Source organism: Marmota marmota, unplaced genomic scaffold (assembly GCF_001458135.2).
Source record: "Marmota marmota marmota unplaced genomic scaffold, marMar, whole genome shotgun sequence".
NCBI classification, from domain to species: Eukaryota; Metazoa; Chordata; class Mammalia; order Rodentia; family Sciuridae; genus Marmota; species Marmota marmota.
Window position 1 is genome coordinate 30,990,831 of NW_025999932.1, and position 16,860 is coordinate 31,007,690.

Below are 16,860 nucleotides of genomic sequence, written 5' to 3' on the forward strand. Positions count from 1 at the left end.
TGAATCCCCATCTTACTCTCTGTTTTGTTTGATCCCACGCAGTACCCTTAAGTTTTATATATGCTCTTCTGAAAAATGTACACCAAAATAGGATTTAATGTACAAGGATCATAAATGTTTCAGTGTGAAATGAAATAGGGAGGAAGGCAGAGAGAATCTGGGACAGTGGTCTCATTGTAGTACAAGTCTAGAAGGTTCATTGGAAGCAGAAGTATTCTTGGCTGTCATGCAAAACAGTTTGGCCAAACTATCAGAGAACTTTAAGCCAAATCAGCCAACAATGAAGTCCCTTGTATCCCAGAAAGAGGTCTGACTTAGTTATCTCCATTGCAGCCAATCATGACCAGAAAACAACTCTTGGAAAGGGTGGCCTTGATGGATCTCAAAGTTCAGCACCTATGGTCCTCAGCCATCTAATCCTCCTGTCCTAGAAAGTCTGTGAGGCCCACTCTCTGGGTCACTACACTAACTGTCTTAAGGGCATTTCAGTTTTAAACTGAAGAAGCCTCTAATTTCCTACTCTGTATGCGTTAATCCTACCTGAGCATTTCTAGAAGAGGACTGAGAGTTTTATTACACTGACTGCATGTTTTCATTTTATCCCATTATTCTTAGTACTGTGTCTCACTCTCACCCTTTTCTATGTCTGAGCCCTAAAGTCCAAAGTTATGGAAGTTTAATTTCTCCAGAAAATAGACTCCCAACTAAAGGAGAGTGTCCTGGTTACAGGGAGTGGCAGAGGGGTTCCAGTGAACAATTGCTCACATTTCTTACACTCACCTTCTTCCATACCTGATATGCCAAGTTCCAAAGCATTAGGCAGATCTGGAGACCCACTGCCTTGTTGCCATTGATATCCCTTCTCTGCAGGTACTTTGCTGTTGCTTCCTCAACTTCTTGAAGTCAATTACCACTCCTCCAGCTACAGCCTTCCAAAATTTGTTTCTTTTATCTGTTTATATTTCCTTCTCTATTCTAATTTACTCCCTTCAATTATCAAGAATAATTTTTCTGCTAATAAATATCATATTCAAAAAAAAATCCCTCAATGCCTATGTCTAACATTTTTTTGACACTTCACACTGTATCCAAAACAACATTATGATTTTATTTACACAAACTGTAATCAATAAAGTCAATGTTTTAATGCCACCAAGGCCAGCTTTCCAATTTTACCTAGGCTATTTAGATTTGATAAATAGGTGGAAGTATTTTATGATTTTTTTACTTAGAAAGAAAATATGGATTTGTGAGAAAGGAACATGTAAAAGAGTCAAGTGAAAAAAAAAAATGTCCAACAGCTCTCAGGCCCTACCCACATATTGCCTCCTTTACTAGTTTCACAATCAAAATGTCTTGCTAAAATGGAAACCATTCCAATTAAGTGCATTTTTTAAAAAGCACAATACTACTTTGATAATATTGAATAATTTATACTCAAACACTATAAATTCTAAAATAGATCACATTTGAAGTTAACAATATGCTTTGCTGGTTGATGTGAAGAATTCTATCATTTAAAAAAACAGTCATATACTAATTGTATAGGCTTTTTATATAGCTGGTAGAAAACGAACTAAAATAGCAACTTCATATCAGATGTGAATCCCTTGCCTCAACCTAACATTTTTTTTCGGGGAGTGGGGGGTGGGGGGGACGGGGGTACCAGAGATTGAACTCAGGGCACTCAACCACTGAGCCATATCCCCAGCCCTATTTTTTTATATTTTATCTAGAGACAGGGTCTCACTGAGTTGTTTAGTGCCTTGCTTTTTGCTGAGGCTGGCTTTGAACTCGAGATCCTCCTGTATCAACCTCCACTGAGCCACTGGGTTTACTGGCGCGTACCACCGCACTCTGCTGTCCTGACTTTCTTAAATTACCACTTTCAGCTTTAACACCTTGATTTCATATTCTTTCAGCCTCTAACATACCACATATTTTATCCCCCAGCTTGTTGTTGGGTCCCTTGAGACTCAACATACAGAATTTTTCTTTCAACTGTTAGTCTCAGCACTGTGCCCACAAGCAGTTCTAGCTGGTGTGGCCCACGTTTCCTCAGACACACCTCATTCTCCTTTCTCCTTGTGCCTGATTCCTATGAGTTGACTCACTATGCTTTTAAATTATATTGCAACTCAGAAAATTAGGATGGTTCACTGTAGAAGTCTCATGGGAATAGAAGCAACATAAACATATATTATTTGGGGGAGAAAAGAACACATTTTGTATTTTTGCCAAAACTATACCAGTCATTGATACCCTAGTTCATTAGTTGTAAAATATTTGTGTTTATCCATCTGTAAAAACAAATAACAAAAACACCCCCCCCACACACACACACAGCCTTAGTCCGTAGTCTAGTTAGAAGCATTGTTCTAACATAAATTTCTTGGTTTTTATAATGTTTTACAGTTCTTTAAAGGGTCATCATTGGGTAAAGGGGTCAATATATGTACTATATGTATATACTATTTTTATAACTTCCCATAAATCTACAATTACTTCATAATAATAAGGTAAAATGCATATGTACTAGATAACAAAATATATTTGGTTAGCAACTGCAAGAGTTTACTACATATAAACTTCTTTATAAGTAGTTGATGAAGATATTAATAAATAGAATCATTTTTGCTGTTTCTTTAAATTACAACACAGGATTGCTTATGAATTTATTATGGCTTAATTTGATTAAAAAAAAAACCTGACAAAATATAAAAATAAAGCCAGAGAAATTCTTTAAAAATAGTAAAATTGTACTATAATAACTTCTGGGTTCATTCTAGATTTTGACTTTGATTTTATTGATTATAAAATGAACAATCTAATTATATAATCAATAGTCACATACTAGAAAATTGCAGCCTGGAATAACAAAGTAAAGCTAAATTGGTGGTTGTACTGAAAATTAGCCCCTCACCCCCAAAATATCACATAAAAAATGTATTCTTCCACTATCATAGAAGAGTTGTTTCAGAGACTGATCATTTCTTAGCATTCCAAGCAGTTATCTATTTTACCTATGTTCTTTCTAAATTTGTTTTGGAAAGGTCATTTTGTAAAAGTCGATTGAAACACAAGGTAAAAATTAGAAAATTAGGGCACTGTTTACATATCTGAAGTAAAATTTATTTAGACTTTAATTTTTGTTGTTAGTATTGGGTTTTGTGATTATGGGGATTTAACCCAGGCCTTGTACATGATGGGCAAGTTACCACTGAGCTACATCCACAGCCCAGGATTTAAATTTTTAAAAATACTCCATATTTCAAGCAGAAAGGAAGCTCTGCTGGTCGCCTATTTTTAAAGAAACCAATGTTAATTACTAAAGAATACACCAAAAAAAAAAAGAAAGAAAGAAAGAAAAAAGAAAAGGAAAGAAAAAGAAAGCTACGAGTTAAAAAAAAATACTCCATTGAAGGCTTACAAGAGCAAAGCACAAGAATACAATTTAGTTCATCACAGCTTCCACATAGTACCTTTCAAAAAAGACAATTCTGATGGTGAAAGAATGCAGCATTTCTCATGTTTAGATACAGTGCCCCCTTGTGGCTAACTTCTCAACACACAAAATCTTTTCAACTTTTCTCTAGTTTGAAGACATCCACCTGTCTCCAAACTGATCATTTGGATCTTTGGGGAGAATGTAAACCTAAGTGAGGTCTGTGGCAGAATACTTCAGGAAGCAGTCTCATATTGGATCTGCAGATCTTCCAGAGCCAGGTGGGCAGTGGGAATTCCATTTCCTTTTTAAATACCACACTTTTGAGAACCCAAGATCATTTCGCTAATCCTTTTCACTATATAATTGGCATATAACTTTAATATATTTTAACTAAAACATACTTATGGGTGTCAATGGTGCTTTAAGGTCATTTATTTTAATGCCTCGTTATCGGGTTCTAAATGTATACTTAGACTTTTAGAATATTTCTTAGAAGGTTCTGAAGGTAGAAATGACAAAAATGAGAGTCCAGTGGGACCATGCCAGTTGGATGTGAAGTGAGTGCAGTGACATAAAGGGTCCTAGGAAGGGCCAAACTGGGCTAGATGTCCATGAGGCAGCCCACATAAAAGAAGAATTTGAATCATGATAAAGGAAAGAAGCAAGTGTCACAGGAAGATAGTATAGGGAATCAGGATAAAGAAGTGATAGAATGTCAATGAAGTTAGAACATAAAAAGGAGCAAAACTGGGCTGGAGTTGTGACTCATTAGTGGAGCACTCACCTACCATGTGTGAGGCACTAGGTTCGATCCTCAGCACCACATAAAAATAAAATAAAGATATTGTGTCCACCTATTACTAAAAAATAAATATTAAAAAAAGGAGCAAAACAGAGAATGATGAGGGGAGTATCTTGTTCCTCTAAAGGGCCAAGTGTATGATAAAGAGAATGGTCTGATGGTTTAAAAGGATTTTCTAAGACTTAAAACCATCTCTTACTTCAAACTTCTCCTTATAAGCAGGGTAAGGAGAGTGGGTCTTCTGGTCAGTTTGAGAGAAAACCAAAACATAGTTTGGAAGGAAAGCCAGACAAATAGCCAAAAATTAACATTTAAAAAATCATTTCATTAAAGAATTAACATAAAAGAGAACAATTTTCCTAGAGATCAATTTCAAATTTACCAAAACTTTGCTTTTTAAGGAGAATCCTTCTTATATGTGAACTTATATCCTGAACATCTTTTTTTCAGAATATATTTTTCAATGATGATACTAAATGCTAAACTATTTCTATGAGTCTTTAGTTAAAAAATTGAACATTTCTTAAAATGCTATTAAATATATATTCATAAGAACATATTTAAGAATTCAGATTTCAACAAGTTGGCTTCCCATGAATTGATTTTTCCACAAATTGATCAAGAGTTTTCCAGACAATGTTTGTGGGGAGATAAAATATTTTTCTAATTAATGCTTCTTCCCCCAGTGGCTCCCACAATCAGCTAGTCTTGTAACTTTAGAAGAATGATCCCCAGTACTATATCCATCTAATTGACATGGTGTATGCACTGATGAGACATTTCCCTGAAGGATCCAAACTGTCTGGGTGTAATGTAAGACAAGGGGAGTGAATTGATGGGGAAAACAGTAACATAGAAGAATAGGGGTCGTTAGTTTTATGACTATGAATCAGTCAAAGAGCAAAATTTCTACTTTATGACAGAATTGACTACAGGCATATGAAAGTGCTTTTTGATAGTCTGTATAGGAACTCTTATCATAAGACTTTCACATCTTTTTCTGATGGACACAGCTCCCCTAAATCTTTTTTTCTCAAATGTGCTTGGCAACAGAACTTATTAAAATGCCTGCTAAAATGTACAAATATCCAGGCCTTACTCCAGACCTACAGATGAGTTCCTCTAGGGGAAGTCCTGGAATAATGTATATTTTAAATAAATGTACTGTGTGATCCTTATACAGTTCAAAAATTCAAGAAATCCACAGCAGGCAAGTAAGCACATAGTAATGCTGAATAACACAGGGAAGCAAGAAAGTAGATGGGCCAACAATCATCTTTCCTGTTTATGGTATAGCATCAAAAATACTGAGCTTCAGTGGGCCTATATAAGCTAACGTAAGAAAGATAAAATCACCATCGTGTGCTAATAGTGATAGTAAAGCACTGAAATATTAATTAAAATATTATCAGGGAACTATCTGTGGCTGACGACTGGGAGCCATAAAGTTCTAATGAAAGAGTTCAGCTAAATCCTTAGCTTCATAATCTAATTAGAAATGAATGAAGAAGCCTGAAGTGCCAAGCAAGAACTCAAAAACATCAGATACAACAAAACTCATTTAACCTCAACTTTTAGTTATCTAGAATCCTCAAGAAAGATTCTAATCTTGCTGTGAATTGCGATAGTTCTAGACATACTTGGAAATTCTTGGAACACTCTAACCTAATAGTTCATTTCTCTAACAGATGCCAACAGGAGCTGGAAAATGTACATCCAGCTAGCCCAAAGGAAGTATATGTTCTGTGCTTTTTATTAAAAGTGTTAAACTCCTGATGAAGCCCCTACTTTGTGGGTAGGTACTTAGAACCACAAAACTGTACTGCAGTTTTGAAAAGGTAGCAGAATATTTGTAGCTTACATAACAGCACAGCTTAAGAAAAAACAGATTGCACATCTTTGGGCTTTACCTTTATTATTATCCTTTCCAATGGGATTAAGGTTAATTTCACAGCAGATTTGTTTTTGATGAAATTTTACTTCTCCTTTACCAAGGGAAGTTAGGAAGAGAACTAACAGTACTTATTACTTCAGGCACTATGCTATTTTCTTATTAACACTAATAATCTTCACAACAGCCTGCGCAAGAAAGCTAATTAACTCCATTTTACAGATGAGGAAATTAAGCCTTGGAGAGGTAAAGTGATTTCCTCAGTGTCCTCTAGTCTGGATTTGAACCAGGGCAAGTCTGATTCCAAAAGCTATAATTCTAGATGAAGTAGGTTATCCTCACTTCATTTTCTTATCCTCTACTCTTCCTTTCCACAACATTTCTCCCAAAATCCTATCCTTCGACTAGTACTTGTTTTCTTATAATTAGCCTGAACTAGTGCTTTATCCTACCCTGAGCCAGAAGTTTCTTGGAGAACATTTTTCTGGTGAATAGTCATAAAATTTTCTCCTTCCTTGGCTTCTGTGATCCACTTTTCCAATTGTCCCCCTCATCCTTTCTCAATATTTTTCCTTCACTATTATCTTCACCAAATTGCCTTTTTAGCCAATATCTTAATTGTTAGTATTTCTCCAGGCTTCCACCCTCAATCCTGTTTTTCAGACTCTGTCCCCACTCCACCCCCAGCAGTCTCTTGTACTTTCATGACTTCAAGAGACACCTATGATTCCAAGATCTCTGTTTTCAGAGACAACTTTCTGTAGTCTAAAACCACATCCAGTTTTAACTACTCTTACCTATATAAAATGCACAAACAAACCATAATCATCATTTCCTAACATCTCAACTACTTTTGATTCCTATAGTCCTGTTCATCACAATCCAGGAAGTTATGCATCCTTCAATCCTCTCCCAATCTCATCCTATTACCCATGTATTCATGAAATTATTTCTAAATATATCTTCAATCTGTTTCCTCTTCTCCTCCCACATATAATACTGACCAAGCTAAAAACTCACCTTCCTTTACCCAGTCTGAAAAGAATCCTAACTGGCTTCTATGCCTCAATTCTCACCCTGGGAATCCTTTCTCCATAGGAGGGTGAGCAGAGATTTTAAAATACATAAATACTCCAACAGCTTCTCATCATATATAAAACGGTTCACATTCCCTAACATAAATATGAAACCCTTCATTATCTAGTCCTTGAATGTATTTCCAGCCATATTTTCCATTATTCATGCCAGATATCTTGGGTGTCTTTAGAGACACCCACGTTGATCCATAGAGACTTTATCACTATCTCAAATATTTTAAAGGTATAGATCCCATGATTTTTAAAAATCCACTTTTAAGTATACATGTGCTTAAATCAGTGATTCTCAAACTTTGATGTTTATCAGAATGACCTGGAGAGTTAATAAAGAACACAGAGGTGACAAGTTGGTTGAACGATGGGACCAGGCCTTTGTGTTTTTATGAAAGGCCCCCAATCTGCGAATTATCAAAGTTTGCAGACTTCTTCCTAAAACAGGAGCCAACAAACTATAGCCTAAAGTCAAAAGCCAGTAACTGCTTTTTTTTTTTTCTAAGCCAACATCTGTTAGAACACAGCTCACATATCTATTAGGTATTGTCTGTGACTCCTTCTGTACTAAAACAGCAGTGTTGAGTAATTGCAATAGAGATCAGGAATCTTATGCTTGCAAAGCTGAAAATCTAGCCTATGTATGTATCTATGTATCTGATCTATACCTCTTTGCAAGTCCAAAGTTCTTGGTTTATAACAAACTGTAAAGTGTTTTTTAATCGGGGCTGGGGATGTGGCTCAAGTGGTAGCATGCTCGCCTAGCATGCGTGGGGCACTGGGTTCGATTCTCAGCACCACATAAAAGCAAAATAAAGATATTGTGTCCACCTAAAATTAAAAAATAAAATATTATTTAAAAAAATAAATAAATAAAACCATCAGTGCCATCTATTACAGAAGTCCAATATCTTAAAATGTTGCTCAACAAGTTGCAGAGAAATATGTCTGGAAGCAACATATAATTACAAAGAAACTACTTGTGTCCTTACCATTTTACATTATTAGTATTATTTCTTGCAAAGAGGTATTATTGCAATAATGTACTTTTCATACTTGAAATTTATTTGTATGATATAAAGTTATTACTTTAAACAAAATGCAAGTTAGGGGGGATTTGTTTATAAATTTAAACTCACCAATCAAAAGACATAGTCTGGTAGATTGGATTAAAAAAAAAGACCCAACAATATGCTGCCTTCAAGAGACTCATCTCATAGGAAAAGACACCCACAGACTGAAGGTGAAAGGTTGGGATAAAATGTACCATTCACATGGCCTACCTAAGCAAGCAGGGGTTTCCATCCTCATATCAAATAAAGAAGACTTCAAGCCAAACTTAATAAAAGGGATAAAGATGGACATTTCAGACTACTTAAGGGAACCATACATCAACATATAAATATATATGCCCCCCAAAATGGAGCATCTACGTTCATCAATCAAACTCTTCTCAAGTTCAAGAGTCAAGTAGACCACAACACAATAATTTTGGGTGACTTTAACACACCTGTTTCACCACTAGATAGATCTACCAAACAAAAGCTAAACAAACTATAGAACTCAAAAATACAATCAATAACTTAGTTTTAACTGACATATATAGAGTATATTATCATCCATCAATGAGCGAACACACTTTCTTCTCAACAGCACATGGATCCTTTTCTAAAATAGACCATATGTTACGCCACAAAGCAAATGCTAGTAAATACAGAAAAGTAGAAATACTACCTTGCATTCTATCAGACCACAATGGAATGAAACTAGATATCAATGATGAAATAAAAACTAAAAGCTACTCCAACGCCTGGAGACTACATAATATGCAACTGAATGAACAATGGGTAGCAAAAAATACTAAGGAGGAGATTAAAAAATTCTTAGAAGTAAATGAGAACACTGATACAACATATCAAAATCTCTGGGACACTATTAAGGCAGTGTTAAGAGGAAAGTTCACTGCATGGAGTTCATTCCTTCACAGAAGGAAAAGTCAACAAATATATGACCTAATATTACATCTCAAAGCCCTAGAAAGAGAAGAACAAATCAACCCCCAAAACAGTAGGAGACAGGAAATAATTAAAATTAGAGCTGAAATCAATGAAATTGATACAAAAGAAACAATTGAAAAAATTGAAAAAACCTAAAGTTGGTTCTTTGAAGAAATATATAAAATTGATAAACCATTAGCCATGCTAATGAAGAGAAGGAGAGAAAACTCAAATTACTAAAATCCATGATGAAAAAGGAAACATTACGATGGATACTGCAGAAACACAGAAAATAATTAGAAATTATTTTGAAAATTTGTACTCCAATAAAATAGAAAAAAAATCAAAGTCATCGACAAATTTCTAGAGGCATATGATATGCCTAAACTAAAACAGAATGATATACACAAGTTAAACAGATCAATTTCAAGCAAGGAAATAAAGGACACCATCAGAAGTCTACCAACCAAGAAAAGCCCAGGACTGAATGGATACATAACTGAGTTCTACAAGACCTATGAAGAAGAATTAATACCAATACTCTACAAACTATTTCATGAAATAGAATAAGATGGAACACTTCCAAACAGATTCTATGATGCCAATATCACCCTGATTCCAAAACCAGACAAAGACACATTAAAGAAAGAAAACTTCAGACCAATATCTCTAATAAATATAGATGCAAAAATTCTCAATAAAATTCTGGCAAATCAAATACAAAAACATATCAAAAAGATAGTGCATCACGATCAAGTAGGGTTCATCCTAGGAATGCAAGGTTGGTTCAACATATGGAAATGAATAAATGTAATTCATCACATCAATAGATTTAAATATAAAAATCATATGATCATCTCAATAGATGCTGAGAAAGTATTTGATAAAATACAGCATTCCTTCAATGTTCAAAATACTTGAAAAACTAGGGTAACAGGAACATACCTCAACATTGTAAAGGCTATCTATGATGAGCCTCAGACCATCTGCTAAATGGAGAAAAATTGAAAGTATTCCCTCTAAAAACTGGAACAAAACAGGGATGCTCTCTGTCACCACTTCTAATTAACATAGTTCTTGAAACTCTAGCCAGAAAAATCAGACAGATGAAAGAAATTAAAGGAATACAGATAGGAAAAGAAGAACTCAAGTTATCACTATTTGCAGATGATATGATTCTATACCTAAAAGACCCAAAACATTCCTCCAAAAATCTCCTAGAACTAATAAATGAATTCGGCAAAGTAGCTGGATATAAAATCAACACCCATAAATCAAAGGCATTTCTGTACATCAGTGACAAATCCACTGAAAGTGAAACTAGGAAAACCACCCCACTTACAATAGTCTTAAAAATAAAATACTTGGGGATAAATTTAACAAAAGAGGTAAAACACCTCTACAATGAAAACCACAACACGCTGAAGAAAGAAATTAAAGAAGATCTTAGAAGATGGAAAGATTTACCTTGTTCTTGGATAGGCAGAATTAATACTTCAAAATGACCATACTACCAAAAGCACTATACAGATTCACTGCAATCCCAATCAAATTCCCAATGGCATTCCTTATAGAAATAGAAAAAGCAGTCATGAAATTCATCTAGAAAAATAAGAGACCCAGAATAGCCAAAGCAATCCTTAGCAAGAAGAATGAAGCTGGTGGCATTACTATTCCAGACCTAAAACTATACTACAGAGCAAAAGTAACTAAAACAGCATGGTATTGGCACCAAAACTGACCTATAGACTAATGGTACAGAATAGAGGACATCGAGTCTAACCCATATAACTTCAGTTGTCTTATTTTAGACAAAGGCACCAAAAATGTACATTGGAGAAAAGGTAGCCTCTTCAACAAATGGTACTGGCGAAACTGGAAATCCACATGTAACAAAATGAAATTAAACCCCTATCTCCTACTATGCACAAAACTCAACCCAAAGTGTATCAAGGACCTAGGAATTAAACCAGAGACCCTGCGCCTAATAGAAGAAAAAGTAGGCCCAAATATCCATCATGTCGGATTAGCCCAATTTTCTTAATAAAACTCCTGTAGTAGAAGAATTAAAACTAAGAATCAATAAATGGGATGGATTCAAACTAAAAAGCTTCTTCTCAGCAAAATAAGAAGTGAGGTGAATAGAGAGCCTACAGAATGGGAGCAAATCTTTACCACAAGCACATCAGATAGAGCACTAATCTCCAGGATATATAAAATACCCAAAAACCTTAACACCAAAAAAACAAATAACCCAATCAATAAATGGGCCAAGAGAGTAAACAGACACTTCTCAAAAGATGATATACAATCAATCAACAAACATAAGAAAAAATGTTCAACATCTCTAGCAATTAGAGAAATGGAAATCAAAACTACTCTAAGATATCATCTCACTCCAGTCAGAATGGCAGCTATTATGAAGACAAACAACATTAAGTTTTCACAAGGATGTGGGGGAAAAGGCACACTCATAAATTGCTTGTGGGACTGCAAATTGGTGCAGCCAATCCGGAAAGCAGTATGGAGGTTCCTTGGAAAACTTGGAATGGAACCACCATTCAACACAGCTATCCCAACTCCTTGGTTTATACCCAAAGGACTTAAAAACAGCATACTACCACAGGGACACAGCCATATCAATGTTTATAGCAGCACAATTCACAATAGCTAAATTATGGAACCAACCTAGATGCCCTTCAGTAGATGAGTGGATAAGGAAACTGTGGTATATATACACAATGGAACATTACTCAGAATTAAAAGAGAATAAAATCATGGCATTTGCAGGTAAATGGATGAAGTTGGAGAATATTTTGCTAAGTAAAGCAAGTCAATCCCAAAAAACCAAAGGCCTAATGTTTTTTTTGATATGAGGATGCAGATGCATAATGGCGAGATGGGGGGAGCATGGGAGGAATGGAAGAACTTTAGAGAAGGAAAGGGGAGAGAGGGGAAGGGAGAGGGCAAGTGGGTAGAAATGATGGTGGAATGAGTTAGACGTAATTACCCTAAGTACATGTATATGACACAAATGATGTGAAAATACTTTGTGTACAATCAGTGTCTTGAAAAATTGTGCTCTATATTTGTAATATGAAATGAATTGCATTCTGCCATCATGTATAACAAATCAGATTTAAAAAAAGAAACATAAGTAGTAATTGATTTAGGTGCTCTAATATAGAATACAAAATTGTGTAGTAAGGCTAAAATTATATTTAAAATATAAAAAACAAAACTAAGTGTAATCCTGTTTAATTCTTGTTTTTATTTCTCCTGATTTATTAGGTTATTCTTTTTAATAAATATATGCATATAAAAATTACCAAACAAATATAAATAGTAGGCACTGTTGCCTTAATGATTTCATTTTTGTCTTTAACTTTCAAATAATATCAAACACATAAAACTTTAAAATGAAATACCAAAAATTTTAAATAAATGCAAAAACTTTAAAATAAAATGACCTTGTATGGTAGATAAAACTAACTGTATACCCTGTATCTATTCTCTTCCTACTTACACAAAACACTATTTCTAGCCCCTCACACATGAGTGGAAAATGAGGAGGAGCCTGAATTCCTGAGGGCTTTATGGAGTCATTGCACCAATAAATGCAAACCTCTAATTCTTTTTATTACATGAGGGAGGAAAATAGAAAAAAAGTGCTTGCTTAGAGCTTTCTCTCATATACAGCCAAATGCAATCCTTAACTGATACATAGTGCTAAAATTAAATGTGAATAACTATACCACTGAAAAATATTTTCAAGATAATATACTCTATAATACCTTCAGAGGAGAAAAGTGATTCAAAAAACAATAAAATAAAACTAGATAAAGCTCTAAACTAATTGAGAATAATTTTTCAAAATATTAAAATCAAGCCCATTTAATTGATCTAGTTTGAAAAGAACATTTATTTTTGTCAAATAGTATTTTTAAATATTACATGTGTGCCCGTCAAAATTGAGTATCCAGGCTAGGGATAGAGCTCAGTTGGTAGAGTGCTTGCCTTGAATGCATAAGACCCTGGGTTCAATCTCCAAAATCACACACACACTCACACACACAAAAAAAACCCCCTAGTATCCATCCCTTTTGTCATCCATAAACAAGCCTACAGTTTGAAGTTACTCAAAATTAGTATTCAAGAAAATTTACATTAATTTTATAAGTATGTCTGTATATGTTAGTCCTAAAGATGGAATGATCCATGAGGATAAAGATTAAATTTACAAATAATGTAAATCCATACTGTCCCACAAAAACAAATAATGTATGTCTTCTTTTCTATCAACTTAAAAGGAATTAAAAATGTTTTATAAATAAACATCATGTCTGAATTTTACAAATATTGGTCTTTATATTGAATATTACGATTTAATATAGTTTTTGTTCTTATATAATAAGAGATCTCTTGACTGGATATAGGATTCTTGGAAACCAGTGCTTTTTGCTGAGTAGTTGAATAGATACTTCCATCATCAACTGCAGGCCAGATTCCTATTACCTGCTGCTCAGAAAAGCCTTCCTGGACTTAATTGTTTAACAAAACCTAAATTCTTGTGCAGGGCATCTGCCCAGAGAATAGAAGACCAGTTCCATTTATATTGAATTTAAGTTCTCTTTCTGCTTGGCCTATGCTGTTCTTTATATCCTAGTCCTTTTCTGAAGTGAAATACTACTTGTCTGATTCTAGGTCTACAGAGAAGCACACTTTATTCAAGAATAACACCAAGAAAAATTAGTTTATCAATATAAGTATGTTACAGAATCTCATTCTCAGGTAGCAGTAATAAATATACTATAAAATACTTTACCATGTTATATAAGTATTAGGCTGTTGATACTTAATTTCTTGAGGACTAGGGCTGCCTTATCAAAATCAGGTAGCCAGAATATTTTATATTCTGTAGGGAGTATTTTATACTTTATATTCTATAGGTATTATTGAAATTCTACCTGCAATTAAGAAAGGGCACTATAGTGAAAATAGTCTAGCAGCAATTTCTGAATGCCACAAGAGGGGGGTATAACTCCACTATAATACAGAAGGAGACAAAAACAAAAAAGCTACTTTTTCCATTAAAAAAAAAAAAAGAAAATGTTATTTTCTTGAACTTCCAAGACACAGAAATATGAGCATTTCTGAGTTGAAAGTAACAGGAACAAATAGCCTTATTTCTCCACAATTCATTATTATTGAAAATGCAGAATTTCCCTGTAACTTTCACTAATGAATTGCAGTTATTCAAAGAAAAGCAACCATAAATGCTCTCATTCTCATTCTCTGTATATCAACTTAGTACTCTACCTATAGCTCTTTAAAAAACTTTTTTTTGTTGTTATTTCTGATAAGCACTACAGCAAGGTGTAGTAAATGCGTGAAGGCTTTTTATAGAGGGAGAGAATTTGGCTCCACTTATAGACTGTGTGAGCCTGATCAAATTCTTTCATCTATTTAAGCTTATCATCACATGCATCAAAGGAAATAAGGTTAAACTTCACCTCATGCGGTTGTTGCAAGACTGAAAAAAGGGAAATGAAATTAATTTGCATACTGTATATGTTCAATTAAAGCTGCTGCTGCTGATGATAATGATATGTTAAATCCTACAAATTTCACAGAGTATGGCATTTGCATTTTCAATAGAAGTACCCTTGGCTTTTCACAGGATTTTTTTCTGAGTATTTCTGAAATAATAATTCAGAGTTTTGAGGAAAAGGCTATTTCTAAGCAGGCTCTGAATCCAACAAGGTCATGCTTCAGGATTCTGTACATTTTAAAGTATAGATTTGAATGACTGAAAAACAATGAATCTGTTTTGTAAAACACTTTACAAAACAGATAAACTTAAGTAATTTATTATAAATTAAAATTAACTCACAAAGAGGCAACCAGAAAAGAAAGCAGATTGGTCAGCCCATTGAGGTTTCATGATCCTCATAAGGTAACTTTATGGGTTCTCTGATGGATTTGATATCTCTCTTTAATATATTTGCATATGTAATGTGTATATGTATATGTATGTACACAAATACATCCATGTGTATATGTGAGTACATGTGTTTGTATATTACAGAGGAACTAGAATGGACATGTTTTAGAAATGTAGAAGATATGTTCTTTGTGTTAAATATTAGGCTTCTTCTGATTAGAAGGAATAGACATGCTCAGGTTCCCTGCTAGCCTGACTACTGAGATTCTTTTTCTTCTATTTTGTTTATCTGTACATACACCAGAATCTATGCTCTGCTTTCCAACAGGGAGAGTAAACTGATGGCCTGTGACTAGATTCTTTGGATGCAAGGAACAGTTCTCCTGAACAAAATATTTTATTTGGATCCCATTGACAATCTTTAATTTTTTGTTTAGAATCTGTCTGGGGGAAAATATACATACTTTCCTACAGTTATTCTTTTTAACCATCTTTTACTCACCACAGGCATTCGTTCATAGACACGAATAGAAGATAGACTGTCTACAATAAAGCAAATATAAACAATTGATATTTTATCAGTTTTAACTCAACTTATAACACACATATATAATTGCTTTTGTACCTGAAGGATTCCCACGGAATTTTTCCATTTTCTCTTTAAGAGATGCAATTTGCTTTTCTAGTTGATCATTCATTTCTAGTTGTGTCTCATAATGGGTTTTCCATTCACTGCCTGAGGTGTGGGGAGATCAAGATTAGCCCACCAACTCTTATTTATTCATTCAAATAACATGAAACAGTTCAATCTTTACCTGTTAAGATCTTATCTTTTTTAGTAATACAGATAAGTCCCATTAAAAAAACAATGCCAAATAATACTTTTTCAACTATTAAAAAGAACAGTTTGAGGTTGAAAAATGGCACTATGTTTGGTCCATCTGGTGCTGCTATAACACTGTGACTGGGTCATTTACAAAGAACAGAAATTATTTATCACAGTTGTGGAAGCAAGGAAGTCCAGGATCAAGGCACTGGTAAGGTTTCTTGTTCTGTGTCTTCATGTGACAGATAAGCAAGCTAACAAAATGTGGTGTGTGAAGCCTCTTTGGTCAGGGCCTTAATCCCACTAAAAAAAAAAGAGGAGCCCTCATGGCCACATCCCTTCTTAAAGGCCCAGCTTCTCTGTATTATCACATTGGATTTTGGAGAGACACGTTCAAACCACAGCACACCACATGGGTTTTAATAATTCAGTCATGTTTGTTCTAGTCACTACAGTTATAATGATGGCAACAATGAAGTTATCTTAATCTGAAAAGACTGAAAAATGAAATATTTTTATCATGGAAAGGAAAAAGACTAATGTGGTACTCTATAAGGAACTAAGGATGCAAAAATAAAATAGACACTGTCCTTGCTATCATTCTGCAATAAAAATAATAAGAAAAAAAAAACACACTTAACTAGAACATTTGAGAAATTTTTCAATTAAGTGGATGCTATAGAATACACAGGACATGTGATCTGAAAGAGAAATAAGGATGGGGAGACAGATACTCATCTATGCTTTTTGTTTTTTTTATATTAACTTTATAATCCAGGAAGTGAGGGGAAAGGGGAAAAAATGAGAGAGAAATGAATTACAGTAGATGGGGTAGAGAGAGAAGATGGGAGTGGAGGGGAGGGG

At 34.3% G+C, this 16,860-nt stretch overlaps 1 protein-coding gene across 2 annotated transcripts in view; it reads right to left on the bottom strand.

The window, feature by feature from the left end:
* Positions 1-16,860, bottom strand: part of Ccdc169 (coiled-coil domain containing 169) — a 49,978-nt gene that overhangs the window by 25,240 nt on the left and 7,878 nt on the right. For both annotated transcript variants that reach the window (XM_048800842.1, XM_048800841.1), the window contains exons 3-4: positions 15,796-15,906; positions 15,673-15,713 (exon numbers count right to left, since the gene is read on the bottom strand). In XM_048800842.1, coding sequence (XP_048656799.1) covers positions 15,673-15,713; positions 15,796-15,906 — 152 coding nt within the window. The remainder of the gene's footprint in view (positions 1-15,672; positions 15,714-15,795; positions 15,907-16,860) is intronic.